The sequence below is a fragment of the Lacerta agilis genome, chromosome 5 (genome assembly GCF_009819535.1).
Source record: "Lacerta agilis isolate rLacAgi1 chromosome 5, rLacAgi1.pri, whole genome shotgun sequence".
NCBI classification, from domain to species: Eukaryota; Metazoa; Chordata; class Lepidosauria; order Squamata; family Lacertidae; genus Lacerta; species Lacerta agilis.
The window spans coordinates 11,650,834-11,676,156 of NC_046316.1; the positions used below are offsets into that span (position 1 = coordinate 11,650,834).

At 40.8% G+C, this 25,323-nt stretch overlaps 1 protein-coding gene across 7 annotated transcripts in view; it reads right to left on the reverse strand.

Moving 5' to 3' along the window:
• The window catches only part of ZSWIM8 (zinc finger SWIM-type containing 8), a 55,595-nt gene extending 31,191 nt beyond the window's left edge, over positions 1 to 24,404 (reverse strand). For all 7 annotated transcript variants that reach the window (XR_004426585.1, XR_004426586.1, XM_033148588.1 and 4 more), the window contains exons 1-7: positions 24,053 to 24,404; positions 9,668 to 9,821; positions 8,776 to 8,870; positions 7,631 to 7,803; positions 6,029 to 6,136; positions 1,509 to 1,590; positions 1,017 to 1,137 (exon numbers count right to left, since the gene is read on the reverse strand). Coding sequence is in view for 5 of the 7 variants with exons in the window: in XM_033148588.1 (XP_033004479.1) it covers positions 1,017 to 1,137; positions 1,509 to 1,590; positions 6,029 to 6,136; positions 7,631 to 7,803; positions 8,776 to 8,870; positions 9,668 to 9,821; positions 24,053 to 24,230 (911 nt within the window). In the remaining 2 variants the exon portion in view is untranslated. The remainder of the gene's footprint in view (positions 1 to 1,016; positions 1,138 to 1,508; positions 1,591 to 6,028; positions 6,137 to 7,630; positions 7,804 to 8,775; positions 8,871 to 9,667; positions 9,822 to 24,052) is intronic.
• Positions 24,405 to 25,323: the final 919 nt, after the last annotated feature.

Consider the following 25,323-nt stretch of genomic DNA (forward strand, 5'->3'; position numbering starts at 1 on the left):
CGATATTGTCTATTTGATGGTTTAGTGTTTTTATACAATATGTAGCCTGTTTGGTTTTTTAAGCTGCACATAACTCACATTGAAACTGCATTGTGAAGGCTGGTCTGTACATGTGTGTGTGTGTGTGTGTGTGTGTGTGTGTGTGTGTATAAATAAATAAATAGAGATATAGGGAGAAGATACTTGATATACAGCTTGCTATAAGGAGAATAGTTCTGTCTGTTTTCTATGCACTAAACTTGCTTGTATGGAAGAGCGTTCAGACAAACATGTGGCCAGAAATGATGCATCGACTCTTGCTGGAAAACAAAGCCCTAACCCACTTTGACATCAACTCATTTGAAGGTGCAGAATCACTGCCAGTCAGGTGACAAATCACCTTTGAAGGAGTTCCTCTCAGCGCTGATCAAATGATGGGCACTGCGAGCAGCCACTTTGAAAGTGCACTATCTGTGGGGAACTCCCATAACACATCTGGTTCCAGATCCACCTTTACCCTAGAATCACATATGAAGTTGGGTATTGGGCAAGTGTGTGTGGTTTGGGAGAAATGACCTTGCAGGGCTAATTAGACTCAGAAGCTGGACGTTCCCCACCACTGCACTAGAAACTGGTCTCTGAAAAAAGCTGTCATTGTGTTCCATCAATAGCCGATGATTTGCTGTCCCGACTAGACAAATTCTTGGTTTAACACACAGGGCAAAGCAATACAAATACTGACATTTATAACTTGGAAGCAACCACAAAATATAGATTCAGACCACCTTCAGAGAAATCATAACCAAAAGGTATGCCTGCACAATTTAAACTAATTTGTTCAAGTATAGCCTATTAGCCATTTATGGCTGTCGGCCAAATGCTTGATAAACCATCTTTTTTCACTGCCTGACTAAGTCTGCAAAAACAGTGAGGGAGGGGTGTCAAGCACCTGACAGGCTATGATTGAAGGCATGAGGTTGTGTTTGGCTTGGTGAACCACCACAAGTTATGAAGGAAAAAAGAAAAAGAGAATTTACCTAAAGACAACAGGAGATGGACCACAAAATTTGTGAAGGGTTTTCTTTATGTTGTCACTTAATGTAGATTCATCCAAGTACCAGGTGCTTTGATCTGAGGCAGAGGGACCGGCAGTGGGATCTCAAGGGGGAAAAAACAGATACATTTTGCATATGTTTCTGTAAGTGGTTTATCTTCCCTGTTTACCCAGAGTGGCAGGTGAAAGAGTACACCTGAGCTTCATTCCAAATATACTTATGAAAGCTCAAACAAAACTGTACTTTCATCCCAGTGGTACAACATGGTGGATTAAAAGAAACCCTAAGAAAACAATGTTCCATTTCTCACCACTCATAAGCCAACAGGTCAAGAGGATTCTGTGTTTATTCTTTCGGCTATGCTGCCCTCCCCCTTACCAATCACAAAGCACAATGCCCTAGCATTTCAAAAGCAAAGTTTGCCTATTTGAAAGCTATTATTTATATTAACATACAGAATTCTGGAAGAGTTACCTGGGGCTCCACATACAGTATTGATAGCAGTGGACTGAGAAGACAGCAACTCATCCAGCAAGCGCTGAGCAGTAGGAAGGATCTGTGTGTGAGAAAGACATTTAACACTGACTGTCTCTCCCATGAGTTAGATCTGTTAAAAATTATCAAAAGGTGTTACATCAAATCAAATTTCTCACTAGTACTTCATCTATTTCCAAAACAATGCATACAAACCAGTTCACCAAAACGCTTAAATTTATCAATCCGTAGCTAGAGAATTACCGTGATAAATATGTTTTGCATAATTTATGTATTTTATATTTTTACTAATTTTAGAAAATATTTCATGGTATAGTACTTTATTAAATGCATAATGCTGCTTGTTATGTAAGTCAGAAGCCAAGGCTGATAGTTACTGGATGGAATAATTTATATTTCTAAGATGAAAAGAAACTCCTTGTTTAGAATGCATAAATATTCATAATTTAAGGAACAGTGCTCAGTTTTCAAAGAAACCTCAACTGGTTCAGAACACAGTTGCTAGACTGAGACGTGGAGCAAGTACAATGGACCTTATCTTGGCAATACTCAAATAACTTTACAGACTACAAGCTTGTGTTTTGGCACAATTCAAATTTGCAGTTTTATTTGTTAAAGCCTAAACCCATTAGGGCTGGGGTATCTGAAGATCAGCATCATTCCATATGAACCAGTCTGATTTTTGCTCCCTCTAGTGAGGTCCCACTCTGCCCTTATCTTTTGAGGCTCTCCAGTAGTGGTGCTTCAGCTATGGAATTCCCCTCTCCTTTATGTTCACCTTGCATCAAATATGCTAACTTTTAAGTACTTTTCTGTTTTCCTGGGCATTTAGCAGTGTATGCAGTCTTTAGGCACTCTGATTTCAAACTGGTGTTTGCAGCTAAGTGTTTTTAAAGTAGCTGTATTCAGGGCTTTTTTCCCCAGCCAGAATGCATTTCCGGCACCTCTCCCAACACCACAGCTCTGGCTCACGAAAAGACTCTCCCCGGAGCACAAAAAGGACATCCTCTATGGCAGTGGTGGCAAACCTATGGCACATGTGCCAGAGGGGGCACTCAGAGCCCTCTCTGTGGGCATGCGAACCATCGCCCTTTCCAACTCACCACAATCCTATGATTCGATGGCTAGCCTGCCAGGCTGCACTTCTAAATCCCGCTCATGCAGGAGGGAGCAAAATGCCACCGGGCTTACTGGCAGTTCTGCACCAAGGCACTTTAAGAAAGCGGAATGGAACATTCACGTTTCAGCTGCAGCCTGGGGGTAGCAAACCAGCTACTCGCAAATGTGCAGCTCTACTTGGCGCATGTGCTGCCCCTACAAACTTTCCAGGCTGCGACCCATGGCAGCGGAGTGCTGAACCGCTGCATGTCTCCGGGCTTCATGCTGGGATTTCTGTTTCGCCTGCTTGGTCAGGCCAGGAAGCAAACTTTTGAGCTGAACTTTCTGCCATCACCATGGGTAAATGCAAGATCCTCCCTGCTAGGGGACACACAGCAGAGGGCAAAGGGGACTGGTTTTTTTTTTTCCATAGGATTGTGAGGAGTTGGAAGGGAACCCGAGGGTCATCAAAGTGCAACCCCCCCGCGATGGAGGGTTCTCAACTACAGCATCCATGGCAGATGGCATGCAGCTTCTGCTTTGAAATTTCCCAAAGAAGAGTTTCTTGAAGGGAAATTATCAAAACGGCCACATTGTCTGGGAGTAATTCCCTTTTTCATGATTTCCCAAACAAGGATAATGCAAACTTTTACCTTTCAATAAAAAGTTGTTTGTATCATTGAAAGCTCTGTTACTGTGTTTTCTTTTAAGACAAAAGATGTTAAGAGTTGTTTTTTCTAAACTAAAACCTCAGTATTCAGGTTAAATTGCTGTGTTGGTACTTTGCGGTAAATAAGTTGGTTTTGGGTTGCAGTTTGGGCCTTCAGTCTCTAAAAGGTTCTCCGGCACTGCTCTATGGGCTCTGGAGAGGGTCTTCTCATGACCCAGAGGTGCACAGTGGGGCTTTAATGAGGCTCTTCAGCCTCCCAGGCTAACAGCTGTCCTGTGGGAAGAAGCCTTCCTGTGCCTCAGCTCTGCAAGCAGCCCTGCCTCTCCGGCTTGCGCATGCAAGCAGGAGGGACAAGGCATTTTGCAGAGCAGATGGAAGAAGCTTCTCTGAGCATCTGCTCTGCCCATTCACAGAGCTGCCCTGTCCCTCCTGCTTGTGCACCTTTTCCCCCTGCATCATTTATTCTAGAAAAAAGCACTAGCTGCATTCCTAATATGCCATGATCCAGCACAATCCTATGCATATTTACTGAGAATGTAAGGCCCAGTGTTCAATGAAGCTTACTCCTCATGAAAGAGTGCATAGGATTGCTACAGAAATGTTGGTTTAACTTTATTGTGTTTCTGCCAACCACATTTGCAGTAACCAAACATTTCACTTCAGAAGCCCTGCTCTGGGTACCTCTCCTTTCAAAAGTGAGCTAAATGGCAGCTGGAGGTAGGGCCCTCTCAATGGAGGTGTCTCAATTATAGCATACTCTTCATAGGAACATAGCAAGTGCCAGCTTCTTTAACTGTTTGAGTCAGATGTAATACATTTTTTTATTCTCCCATGCATTGGCTGGATCATTTATTTTTTGCCACCACACCCAACAGTTTTCATTCTTAATTTTAACATCTTTTTTATCAGACTGTAGCTATGTTTGGGTTTCTGTCGTTAGCTACCCTGAAAACCTTGCTAAAAGGTAAATACATTTTTTAAAAAAACTTTTTGAAAGATAACTGCACACTATACTTGAACCCAATCCTAGTTAGCAAATGACTTTCATGCTTCTATCTACTAAAAATATGCATACCACACTAGCCAAAAGAAGCTGTTTTTTTTTTTAAAAAATGGGGGAAACGCTAGATGCACACAACTAACACAAGAAAAGACAGCATGATTTTCTGCAAAAATGAGTAATAGTTCATCATGTACCACACAGAAAAATAAAACCCATTAAGAAGGGCCCTGGGACCATAAAACTACTGCAACACACTCTATACATGGTTGCCTTTTAAGAGCATTCAGAAGCTTCAGCTAATGCACAATGCAGCAGTCCACTTCTTGACTGATATGTGGTGGAGGGATCATGAGAGCAATATTCTGAAAACTCCACTAGCTGCCAGTTAACTTCCAAGTTCAACTGGAAGTGCTATTATTGACATCTGTATTAACTCTAGACCTCATCTCTTAAGGTTCACCTCCCCTGTATGAGCCTACCCATTAAAAATCACCTGATATTCATATAGCTATTCATGCTATTCCTTCTGGCAGAATTTACAATAAGGCTCTTCCCTACCCACAAAAGGATCACACAGTTGAAATCCAAATTATGTAATTTGACTAGCTGCTCTTTTTACCACAGCTGTGCTTTACAAGCATCAAAGTGATAGGGAGTGGTAGGGAGTATGAGAGCTTGCCATCACAGCAGACTACTCAGTGCATAGAAACAAATGTCTGGGGAATGACTATGTCTGCACAGACACCTGTCTATGCAAAGGCAGCCACTGGAAGTGTAAGAATCACTCCACTGAGCTAGCCTGCTTTTGAGAAGGTCATTGTTCCCAAATGCTGATCATGAGAGCCTACTGCCTTAGCATGGATTACATCTTACCTTTGCTTATACCGTCAGCCAGCGGTGGCATGGAAACAATATGGTGCAAATTGCTCCCTTCCACTATGCAGATAACGTTCAGTGTGGGCCAGGCCATATGAAACAGGGTAGCGTGCCCGATCACAAGGGAGCCCAATTCATGTATTATTTTTATCTATTAAATTTATATCCTTCCTGCCCTTCCTCCCGAAGGAGCACAGGGCTGCAAACACAATTGTGATAAAACAAAATATTCTAAAAACAATTCCAGTACAGATTCATGCAATTCTTCAAGTTGTTTATGAGCCTGCTTTGCCATTCATGCAGAGAATCCAGCAGATATTAGAACATGGATGATGGAAAGGGAAAAGCATGAGATGTTTATTCTCCATGCTATTGCCTTATGGCTGTACTATTTACTTACTACTTTAATATGCTTCTGTTTTAAGTTGATAAACCACCAGGAATAGTTTTAGATGAAGGGAAGCATTAAAATGTATTAAATATACAAGTACATAAATGGTATTTCAATTTATCCATGCCGTTACTTTTATTTAATAAAGTAGTTTGTTCTCATGGCAATGCCCATTCTTGGAAAAGACGAACTTCTTGAGGAAAGACGTTATCACAAAACCATTTATCAACTAAATACAAGGAAAGGAAAACAGTATTGTAGTGAAAACAGCTATCTATGAAACCAAATACCACAGGTCAAGCTGTACAACAATATCTAAAAAACATGGGCTAGTAAAAGCTTTTAGTCTTGTTTTCAAGGCTACTAAACACACAATTTGGGAAGCAGGACTAAATAAAAGTGAATCCATTTGTATGATTTGAGTACAACGTGCTTTGGAGATCATTGTTGTCTCCGTTTACCTGCTGGGGAAGTTCACTGATGAGGTACTGTGCAAATTTCTGCAGCTGATCTCTCTGAAGTCGAGACAGGGATTCTGAGACAGGTGCTCGCAAGCACACTGCAGATGCCTAAGGTAGAAAAGGCAGAACAAAGTCTTACTGCTAAACATCACCTCCCCACCCCAAGTTAACTAAAGCTGCAAATAGAAGACGTTTCAGAAACAATCTAGCAAGTTTATCACAACGAAGTATTTCAGAAAGGATATCTCTTAGAATAACAGCAATATGTATTGCAGACTCTGTTCAAAATGTACACATTTGCTTTATTAGGGAACTAGGCAACAATTAGAACTTCCAATGACCAAACAGTAACCTTTGGTTACTCCACCTTACATGGTTATATTCATTTCATTACAACTTATAGCCTATTCCTTTATCATACAGGCTCTCTAAACCACTCAGGAAAATTTAGTTCTGCATCAAAATACATTCATCATAAAGAGCCTATTTCATGCATACATTTCCTTCTGAATTTAACATCTCAATTATCCCACCCTGTCTACAATAAGCAGCAGCAGCACTAACCCATTTCTGACATGCAGGGGACTCCAGACTTCTTGCAACTAATCCTTCAAGGGGGACAGAAAACTCACTGATTATTCTCAAGCTCCCACATCATCATGTTGACTATCAGCAGAATATGCTTGGACGCAGACATTGGCAGTGCTTTTGTAGGGGGTTCATATACAATATTACCTCTCAGATTAAACTAAGTAAAATTATGGTTTGCCTATCATCTACTTCATAAACTATGGCTAAGCAAACCATACCTAATCATCGTTTCCTTTCAACCACCAACATTTAAATCCCGCATTTTATTCTAAGCTTGTCAACAATTCATCAGGGGGAGAGATTATGCTGAACTGCAGGACTAGACCCACAATTTGTACAATGTACAGTATCTTGACCACATGTTGATAAATGTGCTTAAATATTTTTCTTTCCAAAGGGGGGTGGGGAATTGCTTCACTGAAAGAATCGGAATACATTTCATTCATTTATATTTGCAGAGTGCAAAACATACTGCAGGCATTGTACAAAAGCAGAATTGATTTGGTGGTGGTGGTGTTTTTAAATACATCCATTTGATTTTTGCTTACAAAATTTTGACACATAGACTCAATTTTCCAGTGCAGCAATTCAACACTACTAATGCATAGGGTTGCATCCAATGCTGTGTGAACTAGCATAACCACCTTCCTCATCACTGTCTATTGTAGACCATTAGACACATCAACATCTATTTGCATATTCTGGTAATCAATTTTGAAGCATCCAGCCATTTAGGCAACGATGTAGCACTGATCCTTTCAGCTTGTACAGCCAGTTGTTTCTTACAATATATATGTTAAACACTACTTAGTACAGATTAGTGAATATGGGCTAATGTCCTCACTTTAAGTATGTTCCAGTCAATGCAGCTTCACAGATGTGAGTATAAAGGACTGAAAAGAAAGGGGGGAACTTGCAGTTACTGAACACTTTGATTTTATGGCTATCAATAAATATTCCCTGTACTTGGTCATCTATGCAATAGAACAATAGTCATAATTCAAGGCCTACATTGTGTATCCGGAAAAGGCAGAGGGCTACAACATGGGCACACCATTTGGCCCCAGCTCCACAAGTGCAGCTGCATGAAGTGATTCTGCATCTGTCAAACATCACTGCCACATTGTATGCTCCTTTTGGTGGTACCATCTGGGGAGGTACCACTGTGGCACTCAGATGGAAACCTGTTGGGAGAACAGGCCAAAGGTTATTGTCTGGCATCGAAGAATGCGATATATAGTGTTCAGCATAAAAAATATATTACATACAACAGTAACAGACCAATTATTTTAACTACACCTTTACTTCTTCTTGCTCCAATCGAAATCTGAAATGTCTTATTTTGGCAGCCATAATTTATTTCAAAGATAAATCGTCACTTCAATTTAATGAGATAGGCTTGCAATATAGGAATGTTCAGCAGCAAAGATTTGTGCCTGGACTACAGAACCCCCCATTAAACAGAGTTTAGATTCATTTCCTTTCTATTAACAACTATTAAATTGCACTTTAAAATTGTAAAATTGTCATTCTCTCAATAGACCTGCTGCATTAAATGAGGCTAAGGCTTCCTAATAAACTCAGAGTCAACATTTGAACCTTTTGTCTTGCAGTGGATTACACTGTCCAACCCATACCTAAAATTCCCAAAAAGCAGACTAAGCCTCTTATTGCATGTCTTATAACTGTGGCATAAAGTTAATCATGAAGGTGGGGGAAAGTATAACATAATTAAAGGAACACAACCAGATGTTGCTCTGTACCATAAATGTTCCAGTCATACTGCTCCCTGTTTTTGGGATTACTACAAAGCAAGCAAAAAAAAATCTATAAATTCTAGAACTAATTTAGTAGTCCTAGCAAAAATCACCAGCTGAAAACTGCAGTGTTTCCAGGACTCCATCAAACTGAAACTGGGTCTGCTGAGCCACTTTTTTATATCTTTGTGGATAAGATCTGGATAAAGGAATCTTTATCTGGGTCTGTACCCCCAATCTGGCCTTCTGGATGAGAGCAAAATGGTACAGGCTGAGGCAGTACATGCTGAGGCAGGACCTAACCATGTCATCCCAACTCATAAACCCTTCAAGGTAGGGTTTGTATCTGGGATAAGATTTCAGTTCTTCTCAGTACCAACGTAAGGTAGATGTAATTACCTATCTGCAGTGGATCTTTAACAGCCCTCATTCGGAAGAGTTGCTCGCCTCTCTGGAACTCATCTGCACTGCCATTTGCCAAGCAGGAGTACAGCCTAGGAAAAACAAATCATTCTGTTGTTAAAATGTACTTCAAATGAGACAAAGAGCACTGCATTCTGGATCATTGGTCTTCATATTGTAGGGAAGGGCCCAGGACCATTTCCATTATGCAGCTAGGAACAATCTAATGGGCAGGATCCAACAAAGTAGTGCAAAAATTTCTGTTTGCTCAGTGGAAGTTCTCCTCCCTCTCCTCTCCCTGTGTGCACCGCATGCCCTCCCCGAATCTGCCCCAGATGGAACCCCCAGGACAGATTTTGGGGACATGTGGAAAAAGGAGAGGGAAACCAGAAGTCCTTTCACTAACAAAAATACTTTTCTGGATGCAACACAGTATCATTTTTTTTTATTAGCATACAACCGATGAAGTGTTCGTGAAAACACAAAAGCTTACTCCCTCATTTGTAACATTTTAAATTGATTCTAATCAATAGATATTACTCTCATACGTTTATAGAGTTATCCCTAATGGACCAATATGGCCACAGTGGTACCTCGGGTTGCAGACACAATCCATTCCGGGGTGCCGTTCACACCCCGAAAAGTCCGCAACCCAAGCAGCAATATTGCACATGCGCGGAAGCACAGAACACTTCTGCGTATGCGGCAAAACCCGGAAGTAAACACTTCTGGGTTTGCCACATTCGTAATCCGCGCCATTCGCAACCCGCAGCGAATGCAATGCGAGGTACGATTGTACTTGCAATTCCCAATTTCACTGATCATGCGTCAAAGATAAAGTTAACTTTAAACAGAAAAGAAACACCAAGAGAATTCTGAATGGCAATACCTGATGTCCTCTTCATTTTCTGGGAAGCTCCAAAAGGCAATACGAAGCTGCAGTTGTTCGGGCACAGGTGGGTAGACTTTTTCAACCACTTCAAATGGAATGTGAAATGCCACCTGTTTTGCAGACAGCTCCACCAGCGGGATCACCAGCCCATCTAATACAACAAGGAGTATCAGGTGAGGTTAGTTGAAACATGCAAAAATGATCTCATCACAGGTTTTGTTAGACACAAAGCAAAAAGTTCCCATTTAAAATATACATATTTAGATGGCATATCTAGCTTCAGCATGGCAAGATACTGCCTGCAGGGCTGACAACAAGATGGCACTGAAGGCCACTACCTCCTTTGACTTTAGAAACGAAATCACAGAAAAGTTAAACAAGTAAAGTTTCTTACAGCACCACAGCTAGGGAAGCACATTGCCTCACTACACTCACCCATTCCAGAACTAGGCACCCATCTTCTGTCAGGAGTCAGTGCAAAAATAGCATTCTCCCTCAAAGAACACAAAGTATTGAAAACTATTCAAAACAAGACACAACAAAGCCAAATAAACTGGCAAAGACACAACAAGCAGAAACGCTGAAGGTGAGAACACCACTATGTTCCAATAAGGGTCCAGAGTTCAAACCTGCACTTCACTGAACAATGAGATTGGGAGAGGGGTGTGTGTGAGAGAGAGATAAGGGTATAACTTGCTTTCTCTATCACTAGTCCATTCCTGCCTCTGCTCACTTGCAGCATGATCTAGAGGACAGTGTGCTAACGCAACTCTACCCTTCAACGCAGCAACTGCTAACATTCACAAGGCCAAGTCCCCCCCCCCAATTCTTGCATACAGAGTTGTTGGTTAAGCTCTTTTCTTGCAACAGTGTTGTGTACACTAGTAAGAGCCACTGCACTTTTAACTCTATGAGAGCCTTTTCCATGTATTTATAAGAAATTATCTCTCTGGGAGGAGATAAGCATTCAGAAATGGTATTCCCTCCCACCCACCCCTGGGTTTCTAGCACTTCTTCAGCTCAACATTGTTATGTTGTTGTTGTTCAGTCATTCAGTCGTGTCCGACTCTTTGTGACCCCATGGACCAGAGCACGCCAGGCACGCCTCAACATTATACTAACTCAAAAGGAAAGTGGCAAGCCACACCAGATCACAGCCAATCATTTGATATACCAAGGGGCAAATGAGAGTTGAAATACCCTTCTTCATTTAATCAGCTCTAAATGGCCTAAGGGGGATCACCGAAGTGGCCCCACAGATGCACATCAAAACCTTCCCTAGCACCCCAAGAGGGGTTTCCTCCCTCCTGACAAAAAATCTAGTGGTGCCAACAGAAGTCCAATAGTGGCATGGGGGGTATTAGGTCACAAATAGGACTGGATGAGCCAATTTTCCCTTGCTGTGACCCCTCCCCCTCCAAGGCCTCTGTACCACAATTACCGTATTTTTCGCTCCATAGGACGCTCCGGACCATAGGGCGCACCTCATTTTTAGAGGAGGAAACAAGAAAAAAATTTTTTTCTGGTTTTCCTCCTCTAAAAGCCCTGTTTTGTTTTGTTTTTTGTTTTGTTTTTGAGGATCAGCTAAAAGTTTTGCAGCTTTTTTGCAAAGGGAAAAGCCCTGGGGTTTGGGGGGGTTTTTTTTTTGGAGGATCAGCTAAAGGTTTTGCTGCTGTTTTTGCAAAGGCAAAAGGCCTTTTTTGAGAATCAGCTAAAAGTTTTGCAGCTTTTTTTGCAAAGGGAAAAGCCCTAGGGGTTTTTTTGGTTTTTTTTTGAGGATCAGCTAAAGGTTTTGCAGCTTTTTTTGCAAAGGGGGAAAAGCAAAGCTCCTTTTGCAAAGGGGGAAAAGCAAAGAGGAAAAGCCCCATTTTTATGGTGTTTAACTCACATTTCTGAAAAATCTTAAGGAAAGGGAGCCATTTCTACTGTTTCCAGACAGATAATCTAATCAGCCAGTCACATGTCCTGGGGAAACAAACAACCTCCCTCTGCAGCACATTCAACAAAGGAGGGCAGGGCTGAAAGGGAGGCGGGGACTCTTATCTCTCTCCCGATCTCTTGCTGATCAGCTGCTGAGCGGGTCCTTTCAACACTCCCTTTTCTCTTTGTAAAATAAAAAGCACAATCTGCTTTTGGCCCCTGGGCAATTCAGCTCCAGGGACCACCATTCGTTCCATAAGACGCACAGGTATTTCCCCTTACTTTTTAGGAGGAAAAAAGTGTGTCTTATGGAGCAAAAAATACGGTAGGCTTGGGGAAAGGCATCTGCCTACAATGTAATTCTTTCAAAGTAACTGCAATGGAGGAGGAACACTTTCGCTTTAAATCTTTCCTCCTCAGTCATGACCAGCCCCCACTGCTGCAATTAGACTTCCAAATACCTTACATTAGCTCCAATAAACAAGTTTTTAAAACCTGTTTTCAGTAGGGGGATGATCTTCCTGGAGTCTGCAGTTGGAGAGGGAGAATTCATCCCTTCCTCCCTACCTGCAGTCTTCAGAAAGATCAACCCCACCCACCCAAAAAACACCTGGTAGAAGTTATTAAGCATTGTATCATTTGCAAGTTTTTTTAAAATGCCTTCATTGATACATTCGCTTTTCTAGTAAAAGACCTACAAGATCACCTCAATCCCAAATACTCAACTGATTGCTGTACTCTGCAGGAGAGGACATCCTGCAGATTGCATCCTATCAGGCAATCTGCTCTGTACAATGTCAGAACTGGGACTTTTTAGTGTTACAGGACCAGCCCTTTAGAATTCCCTCCCATTGCATATCAGACAGGCACCTTCACTACTGTATTTTCAGTGCCTGCTAAAGAATTTCACGATATCAGATTCAACACCCCACCACGTAAACTTAAGCAAAAGTAGGTCGCAATGACCCAGTTTTTAAGCATAAAACAGTCATTAACATTTATTTTATTTATTACATTTCTATACCATCCTTCATCTGAGGATCACAGGGCTGTTTACAATTCATATAACAATTATAACTATGGCACAAGTATATCAGTGCAATAATTTTGAGTTGTGAATTACTAGCAACAGCAAGAGAGAGGGGGAGAGACCTTGCAACAAAACCACACATTATCTGAGACCTTAAATTCTAGTCTGAGACTGATGTACCATCGTGCAATGAATGCAGTCTTTCATTTCTTTGGCATATAACCTAAGTGTCAAATCTTGAAAACTAAAAATTCTGCTGTTGACACTTCTGGATTTTGTGGCAAGGAAATATGGGGTGATTTCTTATTTGTTTTTCTTCAAAATGCCAACTCGAGTCAGGCTTTTCCTAGCTAATTCCATGTCTAGTGGAACACAGGTGATGTTAAACGTATTCTATTCAGAACCCTGTAAATGTGTTGCTATACCAGAGAGTAGCTGAGAAACGAAGTTTCAAGCTGCCTGCTCACCTTCATATTCCAAAATGTATATTCATCATAAACATATCATACTTTGGAATCCCAACACAGGTAGAATGTTATGCCATACTTTGTAGCTTTAGATAGCATATACTTTTCTTTGAATAACACTGATGGATTGGGGAAGGGGGAGCTTGTCTTACCGGCAAACACATTTTTTGTATAATGGCCCCCACCTCTCCCCCAGAGAATTAGGATAGGTTGCCGCCAGGGAGAATGGAGAACCTCCTGCCACACACCCTAGTCTGTCTAAAGGTGTTTATGAGTCCTATTTCTCAAGATCCCCCCCCCTTTCAGTCCAGTTCTAGGAAAAAAACTAAGAGGGAAGCTTTGGATTTACTTTCCGAAAGCTAAATATTCCGCAAAACATTGTGAAATGTTCAGAACAAACAACAACACCTAAAGCTTAGCTGTACCATCTTAGTACCTGCATGGAAGGTTTTAATAAGAATTTTTAGGAAATTGCCTTTTAAAACAATGAATGCAAATGTTAAAATATAACAAATTTTATTAGAGTATAAGAGGAAAGGAAAAAGGAAGGAAAAGAGAAGACAACAACCACACACCCAGAGTTGCAAATAAAACCAAATCAAGTCAATCTAACCTAGCTAGTTATTTGTTGCTTGTTAGAACAGGCTTGGGTTTGACAGTCTGTGCATTCTCTGTCTTTCTGGGAAATCTTATCAGGAATCCAAAAGCAGAAGGAAAAGCCTTAGATATTTAAAGGAGTCTGAGACCAGTAAAAGCTGGCCTCCATTCCTAAGATGGGTTGTCATTTGGCCCAATCATGTATTGGAAACTCCATTTCTAGTATCACCAGTCTCGTTAGCCAATCAAAAAATGGAAGCGAGTTCCACCTTCCTAATGACTCTGCTTGCAGTACAAAAGGCTTGTTAGGAATGTAAGAGCCTGCTGGATCAGGAAAATGCTGAATCTAGTCCAGCATCCTGTTCTCACAGTGGCCAACCAGGTGCCTATGGGCAAGCTCCAAGGAGGTCCTGAGCACAAGAGCACTCTCCCCTCCTGACGTTTCTAGCAACTGGTATTATAGATTAAGAGTTGTCATTAAGTCTGGCCACCTGTTCAAGGGGAGAGGGTTGATTGCTTACCAATTGCTACAGGTGCAATCGGAGTCTCAGCTGAATTAGTAAGCTTCACACAATATGATAACTACTGAAAAAACATTCCGCCAAGTCACAAGGAAGGTTCTAACTGGGAGCTATCTAATTAGATAACATTAATTAGTATAAATGAATGGATGACACTATTGTGGTTTGCCAAAGTTTCAAAGTTGAAATTAATGTTCTTAGTTTCCTATCCCAATAAAGCGTGAGAGAATACATATATAATAATTTGTAAATAGGAGGTAAAATAAATCAAATACATATACTGTAATAACATCTCATACTGCAACTATTTAGTTTCGTTTACTAAATACAAAATGCACGTGCTAACTATGCTCTATTTAAGGCAGTGTTTTTCAACCTTTTTTGGGCAAAGGCACACTTGTTTCATGAAAAAAATCACGAGGCACACCACCATTAGAAAATGTTAAAAAAATTTACTCTGTGCCTATATTGACTATATATAAAGTAATTTTCCCACGGCACACCAGGCAACATCTCGCGGCACACTAGTGTGCCACGGAACAGTGGTTGAAAAACACTGATTTAAGGCACTGAACATTTTTCAAGGAAGGTTTCCAACTCAAGGTTTTCTGAAAAACCAACATCACAGCATGCAACACTCACTATACTTTGATATAATAAAATCAAACTTTCTAACTTTTATAGGAACTGCTTTGCTGCTTCTAGAACTTTTTATTTAATGTGGCATTTATTTAACTTTACTCTTCAGCAAGAATACAAATTGCGCAAACACGTTTCTATACCCAGGAACAGTCCTTTTTCAACAGGTGAGCAAATATGCCAATGAAATCATTCTATCCCTGGATTCTAGTTAGTAAGTCATAATAAGGCATTTCAGAGAAGTACACATAGTAAGTTTAGCATGAGAAACTATGCTCATTCACGGTTTCAGTGCATCTTTCAAAATGGTGCAATGATGTAACATGGCCTGGGATATAGCAGCAGTATCGCAGATTGGAAGGACATTGCTACAATCTCACAGACATAAAATAGATCCATTTCCTTTTATTCATTTAGCAATTTTTTACAGCACTTAATATAAAAAAACAAAGTGGTTTACATAAAATGGTATAAACCATCACAATAATAAAAATACACTTTAAAATGATAGCCATAATAAAAAATTATCTATCTACCGGTGCATAATAAAAACTGCATGTTTGGGTAGCTTGTCTAATAAAATGGGATGGAGGATGGAGGCATCCAACAGATGTGCTGGGACTGTACCCAAAAAAACCTAATTGCGATTTTTGCTTGGGGAGAACACACCAAGATACAGTTTCTGCGTTTTCAATCTCAAGTTACATACCTGTCAAAAAACTCTCCCCTCTCCACCAAATACAGTAAGCCCCTAGGCCATATCACAGGGTGGGAAATCCTTTCCATCCAGAAAACTACCCCAAAAGCTGGTGAAGTGCAATTCCTAACCTCTTCTATTGTTGGCTGGAATTCTGGCAGAATGCACTAAATGGTTTATGAGCACATGCTGTATTCTCTCTGCCTATAACTACTTGGTCCATTCAACCTCTGTTCAGCCATTTATAATAGTTTTTCCAAGATTTAGGCAGAAGATACTAAAGTGGTGTGTCAGCAAAGAGGCCAAAGCCTGCCTTTATAAATTACTTGGTGTATTCTGCCTGATGAGAGATAAATCGGCATGGATGAGTTTCAGATAACAGAAAACAGCCTCACCTGCTACCAAAATAGTATCCCAACCTGAGATTTCAGGAACAACCTCCACAACTGCAGCTGCAGTTAAAGATTCATTCAACCCTTTGTGCTAGTTATTGTCATTGTGGCCTGCCTTCTAGGTGAAGAGGTTACAATCTCTAAGACAGTTCAGGGTCTTCACATATTTGAACCCAGAAGGACTAAAATATAAACTGCTTCACTAGCATGTTAGTTAACATGCAAATATATTTTCGTTTAACATTTAAAACATTTGTATGCCACCCCCTAACAAAGTTGTCTAGATAGTTATTCCATGTCTCGTACAAACTAATGAACATGGTGTAGTGTATGGGTGGATTTCCACTCACCATTTCAAAGCATGTTTAATCCTCATTGTTCACCATGTTTTTATTTTCGCCACAACAAAATTATTTCCCCCACAAAAAAGGTGGGGAATCTTTTTGGGCAGGTGGGCCAGATCTTACTTTTTATCTCCCTCCAAGCTGTGGGCCAATTTTGACAGTGGGTGGAGGCACCAACTTGACAATCATCTGATGACATGACCACTTCAGATGTCCAGCCCCTCTCACCCCTGCTTTATAAGCTAACTTGCAGCGCTGACCAAAAAGTGTGTCGACTGACTTTGTTTTGATGTTGTCACCATCTGTTTTGTTGAACCATCTTCTCATGCCATTTACAATACAACCTGATAACTGTGGTTGTCATATTTTCTCTCTGTTAAAGGTAATAAAGACTCTGCACTTTTAACAACTGCAAGGTTACAGTTTCAACAGGTGGAGTTTTTCATCACTGCACCTGTGTTCCAGGAAAGATCCTCCTTTTACAATTTTGTCATGCAGCTGTTAAAGGCACACTTTTCCATCCGCATAAGACTTACTTCTCAAAAACAGGTAGAAATAGCCTTCCATTACTGTTCTCTATTCAGAACTTTTAAAAAAGACTTGTTTTTATCAGTACCTGGAGACTACAATTAAGTGAAATTGGAGTTTTAAATTAGAATTTGAAGGCTACAATTCTAAAAATGTTTACCAGGTAACTTGAAATCAGTATTTGGGAAGAGCTAATGTATGAACAGAGCTTGCCATCTCAGTGTCAACTTTTCACCCTTAATTTATTTTCAAGTATGACCACTGCTCCCTAGTGCATGCTACTTTCTTACCCTCAAAGCAAGGCATAGGCAAACTCAGCCCCCCCAGATGTTTTGTGACTACGACTCCCATCATCCCTAGCTAACAGGACCAGTGGTCAGGGATGATGGGAATTGTAGTCTCAAAACATCTGGAGGGCCGAGTTTGCCTATGCCTGCTCAAAGCCTCTCATACGTCAAAGCAGCCCCTGATCCCACCCACAGCCAATCACTGGCATCTAAATTACTTTCTCCACTGCCACATGTTGCCACCATCCATTCCATATTCTTCATATCTGACAGTAAGTATGAGCAAAATGCAAGTTTTGTGGTCCACACTGCTCCATTTCAATGTTCCCCCTACACACCATGATACCTGCACAGCTCATATAAATACGCATGAAACAACCAGTATTAGCCACAGTTAGGTCATCACCACAATAATGGCAGATGGTTCAACAGTGTGGGTAGAATATCTTATGGGTGCCATATGATGCACTGGCATATGTTCACAGGTTTTGGCTAGATTTCATAGTCCACCACTAATTGTGGACTTGGGGAGGAAAGTAGACAGCTGTGCAAGATTATGGAAAGACTTGGATTCTTGCTGCTTCCGAGTGTTTGCATGTTCTGATAAGATGATCGTTCCCCAAAGCTCTTTGCACAGGCCAGAGGACTTCATCTGTCCCACTTGGCACAAAGCAAGAGACCACTCCCTCCTCAGAGTTCTCTGCAATACACAACTCAAGAGGAAGGAAAAGGCTGTCATGATCTCCTGAAACAGGCTATAATCAGGAGAAATTCACACGTGTCAACAGCAATCTGACAGTCACATTTGTGAAAATCTGCACATTGCAAACCTGAAGGGCCTGTTAAGGTCGCCAGCCTTATAACTGATAGTCTTATTTTAAGACCACATATCATGCTTGCAGTTGCAACAGGTTCCCGGACATTCAATTTTTCCAAACAAGAGACAAGGAGAAATTGTTTGCATTTTCATTTGACATACGGTATTTAAAGCCCAGAGCTTATCTTTGCTGTGCTTATTTTTAAGACCATTTCAGCTCTTTCTTCAAGCAAAACTCTAAGCAAAGACCTGCCTGCCCCGAATTCATAGCAAGTCCCAATTTCACCCACCAGAAAGAGTCAGTTAACTCACTCTAGTATTTTACAAGTGGTTTATTAGCTAATTGACCAGAGTCAATAACAAAGTACAGTACATGTTTTGGAGATACTGTATTTTACAAGTATTTTTTAATATAAGAACAAGGTTGTCATATAAGCAGAAAGCTGTAACATTGCCCTTCAAGAAATGAGAGAGGGAGTAAGAATTCATGCCTGCAGATTCCATTGATACAAAGCACAATCAATCCTCTGTCAAATGTCTTTCAAATCTGCTAGTTGTGCAGTGAGTGCCACTCTATATGCTAAACTTCTCAACAATGTAGTCTTCATGGATTCATTCTACTTAAATTTATTTTAAAACATTTACACTATTACTTCCTAGAAGAAAGTTGAACTGTTTACATAAATACCAAAGTTCCTACCTTTCTAAATTCCAAACCTTGGCAGTATTAAGATAACTAACACTTTTGTTGGTTCTATAATGGAACAAATGCAAACACATATAGGATTTAGGATGAGAAGTTTAAGATCACACACCTTCTAACCATCCACACAGCCTGCTCTGAATAATCTTAATTGGAATTGTAAGACTGATGCTGCCTGAAACAGCACCTGGTACAGGTAACACATCAAAACTAATGGGTTGTATTCAAAATGCACCAGAGGTCCAATCACACAACAGGAATTCTGATTCCTCTCCACCCAACCATACATCCCCAAAATTTGCTTTGGAAGACCCACCACCCCTTTGAAGCTGATTTTAAAGATGTGGGGTACAGTGGTACCCCGCTAGACGAATGCCTCGCAAGACGAAAAACTCGCTAGACGAAGGCATTCGTCTAGCGGAAGGCTGCCCCGCAAGACGAAAAAGTCTATGGGGCTGCCTCGCAAGACGAAAAATTTTCGTCTTTTTTTTTTTTTCGTTTTGCGGAGCGCGGCTGTCATTGCCGCTCCGCAAGACGAAAAACCCGCTAGACGAAAATTTTCGCAGAACGAATTATTTTCGTCTAGCGGGGCACCACTGTAGCTGGAGAAGACAAAGAGAGGATGCTCATTTTCATGAGAAGAAAGGCAGTGGTGGGTATGCCCCAGTCCCTTAACAATCCTGTGAATTTAGACACTGTTATTCTCATTCTGCAGATAATGAATCTGGGCTTTGCTAAGGGCTATCCAGACAAAATTTGTCTGGCTGAGATTTCAACTCAAGTCTCATAACCTGCCCAGCTTACAATACTGAATAGTATCAAAGAGCAAACAAGTATGAATGGGCTGGGGATTGAATTAGATGAATATTACCTCCAAATCCCCCAAGTTATATACATTTTCATGAAATCTTTATTTCAAGTTGTAACACTTACATTATGCAGGAAGTATAAAGGGGATATATAAGTACTTGCTCAAGTGTTAGTAAATAGACATGGTAGACTAAAACAAAGTTACATGTTTCCTATAATGTAATTAAATTAGAAAAATCTTTATATAGAACCTCTCCATTTAGTCAAAAAGCCAAACACATAGTTAAGCCCAGAATAACCAGGAAGTATAACTTCCTTTTTCATTGTGCTGTGGACTAAATCTTCAGTGCTGTAGCCAATCTTTCTTTGCAAAGGAAATTGTGTCCTAGATCACTGTATTCCGTACTGATGCAATAAAGACAAAGAAGAAAACTGACATTGTGAATTCAGTTTTTCATTTAAAGAAAACAGGCAGACTTGCCTCCGGAATGAGTTCAGCACTGAACAGTTTCAGTACATTCAGAACAGCTTTTTCATGTAATCCATCAGATACCCAATTCTTTGATCCTGAAAGTGGATTCTGTTACCATATTATGTGTTGCCATTGCGCTTTTTCACAATCTAATACCACCGTTAGCATGAACAACCTTCTTCAAAATAACAAAATTAATTCTATAAAGTTTATGAAGTGTTACTTTTTACACTGAAGTATTTGGGCAATAAGATCTGATACTGGATAAGAATATTACCGGTACTTTAATCAACTTCAAGACACCCTATTGACCTACTGTTTGTTGAAACTTCTACATTTTGCTACTCTGCATCATACGGCACAAACATTTCTAGCAGGTGGCAACTAGTGTCCAATTATTACAGCTCATTTCCATCTCACTTCATTCCTCATCCTTGTTTGTAACACTATAAAATGCAGTGCTAAAAATCAAAGGAAGTTAAATGTAATTATGGACAAGTGACAGGATTCATTAAGATGAATTAAGCTTCACTGAAAAAGCTACAGAATTCATTTCTGAATACTATAAGGGCTAAAGCATGTACCAATAACTACCTCTCCAAGACTTCAGAGTCAATGGTGAATTACAGGATTCTGGGAGGACCTTGTGATTCTCCACTGGCATAACTAAAAAAAGAACCCTAATAAGCCTATCTCATTTCTAAGGGATCACTTCACGCTAGTGAACCAAACATGCAAATCTCCTAATTATTAGTAGACCGGGCAAAAAAGTGCAGCCATTCAAGAGTTCCTTGCAAAATGAAGCTGAGGGGTTGGGGAGTTTTTTTTAAGCTCAAGGGTCATATTCCCTTGTAAACAACCTTCTGGAGGCCACATGGTGGAGGTGGGCAAGGTCAGAGGCAAAATATGTGTGGGACAAGAGTTAAAAGAGGACAAACTAACAGATTCTTAGATTTGTGCAATAGGCTACACACAAGCATGCATAATACAGGTTTCTACACACATATACAGTGAGGGGGGAAAGTATTTGATCCCCTGCTAAATTTGCCCGTTTGCCCCCTGACGAAGAAATGACCAGTTCATAATTTTAATGGTAGGTTTATTGTAGCTGTGAGAGACAGAACAACAACAGGGAAACCCAGAAGACAAAAGTCAGAGATTGATGTGCATTATGAGGAGTGAAGTAAGTATTTAATCCCCTATCAACCAGCCAGATGTCAGGCTACCTAGTATATTCACTGTATGTAACGAGCTGAGATTAGAAGCACCTGCTGTAAGGGAGAGGTCTTGCCTGTAATCCCAGCTCGTTACAGTACCTGTACAAAAGACACCTGTCGACAGAAGCAATCAATCCAGCAGATTCCAAAGTAGCCACCATGACCAAAACCAAAGAGCTGTCCAAGGATGTCAGGGACAAGATTGTAGACCTGCACAAGACTGGACTGGGCTACAAGACTATTGCCAAGCAGCCTGGTGAGAAGGTGACAACATTTGGTGCAATAATTCGCAAATGGAAGAAACACAAAATAACATGCACTCCTTAGTTTAAAAAACAAAGTTTCTTAGTGAATGCATTTCATGACCAATTTCCTACTCCTCACTTCTGCAATCCCCATGGCTATCAATGCTTGCTTTCTAGCTATGAGGTGGAAATTTAACAATTTTTTTCCTCGAACAATTCAATTTTCCACCAAATCCATGGAGGTTGTCACTTTAAGTGGAAAGAAAGGCCATGGCACCAGGTAAAATACCATTATTTCCAAAGAAGGGAAAAACTCTGAAACATTTTCTAAACGTAGCACAAGTTACCTTCTGGTCTGTGATCACAAACTCTGAGTGACAACAGGTTAATCAATTATCTCATCCTGAGAAATGATCAGAGTTAATATATTAATGCACTACATTCTATAACTAGATATAGTACAAAGTTTTGCTGTATAGTATTGTCTACAACCTGCAACAAAGCTCTCCATCAAAATAATCTCAACTATCAAGCAAGCCTTGAGTAGTTTCATACTGGCAACCCCTGTGCACAGAAAACATACTATTTTTAAAACAAAATAAAAAATAAAAAAATTCCTTCCAGCAGCACCTTAGAGACCAACTAAGTTTGTTCTTGGTATGAGCTTTCGTGTGCACACACACTTCTTCAGATACTATTTTTACATTTTGATCTGGCAATCCTAACCATATTCCTGAACTTCCCAAAGTTACAAAGAATGTTTTCACAACTGGGTAACAATGCCAGCTATAGATGCTAACAAGTGCTAGGGGGGAGGGACACAATTTGATATGACCTACTAAAAACTTCTTTGTTTCAGCAAGTCTAGCCAGACGTGTAATTTTATTATGAATACTTGTTTTTTAGCTCCACTGATTTTATCTATATTTTTCATAAATATTTCACAGTATTTTGTGTTAAACTACTTACAGATATTTCTGATTATTTTGTTTATCTGAAATATTTTTATTATATTTTTATTTAACACATTGCATATTACCCTTCATCCAACAGTTTCCAAGGTAGTGAACAAGTATAAATAATGAATAATTTTAATGATTAATAAGACCTTATAATTTACAATAAAACTGGTAACATTAACTCTAATATGAGGAAGCAGCTAAAAACATACACCAAGTCTAGGCATTACACAAATTAAAATACCTGAGGAAATTTAACCTGGCACACTCTTCAGGAAACATACTACTGGGTACTTGTAAAATCAAGCTCAGTTCAGAGCAGCTCCTTCACCATATGCAACCAAGAATAAAGATCAACTGTATAATACAGAAGGGGCTTGTAAATATTTCTTTACACACCATCAATTTCTCATCACTGGTTTAAATGTCAACACAACACATTTCATATATGCATATGAAGTGCCTGTATGTCAAAATATGTTGTATGACATAAGATGCACGCGTCAGGGAGCTGGATTTTTTTGTGACTCTCTGCCACAAAATGCATAGTATGTGTATTTGGTAGGGTATAATTTGTGTAGCAGCCCTCAGATATCTGCTTTTAAAAAACTGAAACAAAATAGAAAATTCTTTCCAGTAGCACCTTAGAGACCAACTGAGTTTGTTCTTAGTATAGTTGGTCTCTAAGGTGCTACTGGAAAGAATTTTCTATTTTGTTTCGACTATGGCAGACCAACACGGCTACCCACCTGTAACTTTAAAAAACTGAGTTACAATAATTAAATCTGAGAGACCAAAAGACCAAAGTTGGATGATAGCAACAAGCTATTTGCAACTATTTGGTTCAGAAAAGTATTCTACCATGAGTTGACATGATAGCAAAAGAGCACTTCTCTAAATGTAAAGTGTTGTTCAAATGTACCATCCATGAACACAGTTGGCTTCCACTTTGGATAGACTTTACCTTCATAGAATCGTTATTACTTTCAGTGCATGACAATATTCAAATTATAGCTTGATTTCAAGAACAGTTTATTATATACCTGATTTGCATTCCTTACATTTTGCCCTTACTCCGAGTAAAAGTACCATCAATGGTGAACTGGGGGCCCACTATGCAAAAACTAACATTCAAACAGGTTGGGAACCACCAATTTAACCTTTCACTAAGGAAGAACAACTATCACAGAGCAAGGTATAATCTCCTTAGCAAAAGATTAAGTATATAACTAGGTCAGTCTTGCTGCACTATAACATGCCTATACATTCTCAGTAATCATTGCAATGCATTTCATTCAGGCATTAATATCCTAATTAAACTGTGAAAAAAACTAGTCCACACCATAGAAGATGCAGGCAGCACTGACAGTCCTTATCAATGGCAGATTTTGGGTACAAAAGAAAATTTTTAAGCAGCTCTAATTAGTGCACATAGGTTGAAAACCAACACCTACCTACTTGGGAATAAGTCCCAGCCAGTTCTAAGGAACTGAAGTGTGCATATGAATACAGCTAAAGTTCATGACTAATAAGCAACACTGGATCATGCCCCTTACTTAATGCAAGTCTGAGTCTGCAGCTGATCCAAGTTACAACATTTTTGTTTTTCTATTTCAACACACACCTGTTTCTAACTGCCAACATACCTTGACTGGTTGCCTGCCTACAGGCACCTCATCGATCCTCAGGTGTGTTTTTTTTTTTTTTACCAACCCCTTTCTATACCCAGCCACTCACCTTTCATTTTGACAGTGGGGGAATTGGGTCCAGCCGATTGCTTCCGCCATCCTCTCCAATTCTGGCATAAGCTCTCTGCCTCAGAGATGAAGGAACAAAGGGAGTCTTCTTCAAAGCGGTCAGAATCTTCAAATGAAAACCTTTCCCCGTCCTCCCACTCTGCAAACATGAGTTCCATCACATCCAAAAAAACAGGGAAAGGGAAAAAGCAGGCCTTCTCTCTCAGAGAGGTGCAGCGACAGGACTCCAGGACAACCTGTATTAGTACTTCAAGTTCAATTTGCTCATTTGTCTCCGGAGGGTAGGTGGGGGGGGGAGCAACACCAGCAAAAACCCAAGCAACTACAACGACAGAAGAAACTAAATTTTTGACCGTATACACTCAACTTTAAAAAAAAAACAACCCAAAAAACACCCACAGCTGCAACGTATTCACAACTCCGCTTCCTCAAAAGAAAGAACGGGGAAAGTGCACCCGCAAACCGCTCCTTGGCTTGGCTAGCATGTGGACACCTGTATTTAGCAAAAACGCGGAAGAGGCTGAAATAAGCGAGGTTTTCAAGCCCCCCAAAAAAGCAGCAAAAAGGGGAGGGATATAAAAAATAAAAACCCCACCCAGAGGAAACTGCATGCAAACAGGGGGCTCACCGAGGCCAGTCTATAAGCCACCAGCGTTTGGCGAGGCAACTTGGGACGTCAGGCGAGAGTGCACATGTGCAAAACCATGCCTACCCCCTACCGCACCCTGAAGTTCTGACACGTCCGTCCCCCCCCCAAAAAAAAAAACGCAAACGAGACGAGGCCCCTCGCAGGACGCCTTTCAGCTGGAGCGGTGGGGAGGGGTGAGAGGTGGGGGCAGGAAGGCTGTTGCTCCACCAGAGAGTGTGACAGAAAGGGGTCGAGTAAGGAGAGAGGGGTGGGCAACTGTGGGGTTGAGAGACAGAAGATATGTGGGGCGGGGGGACGGGGAGGCCCGGCAAATAAGGAGGCTGCTGCGCCCCCCACCGCGGGCTTGAGGGGGAAACGGACGGAGCTGCCTCAGGCGGCGGGGAGGGAAGCAGCTGAAGCGGCCCTCAGACGGGTTCTGGGGGGTTTTGTCTCGTCCGTCGTCCGGGCCCAGCGACTGGAATCCCTTTTACGGGGGCGCCATGGCGGCGGCGGCGGCGGGCCCCTCCTGGAGTGGGGCGAAGGCGACGACGGAGCGAAGGGAGGAAGAAGGGGCGGTTCCGCGAAGCGAAGTAAGGGGTAGGTAGGTTAACCCGGGCTTGGGC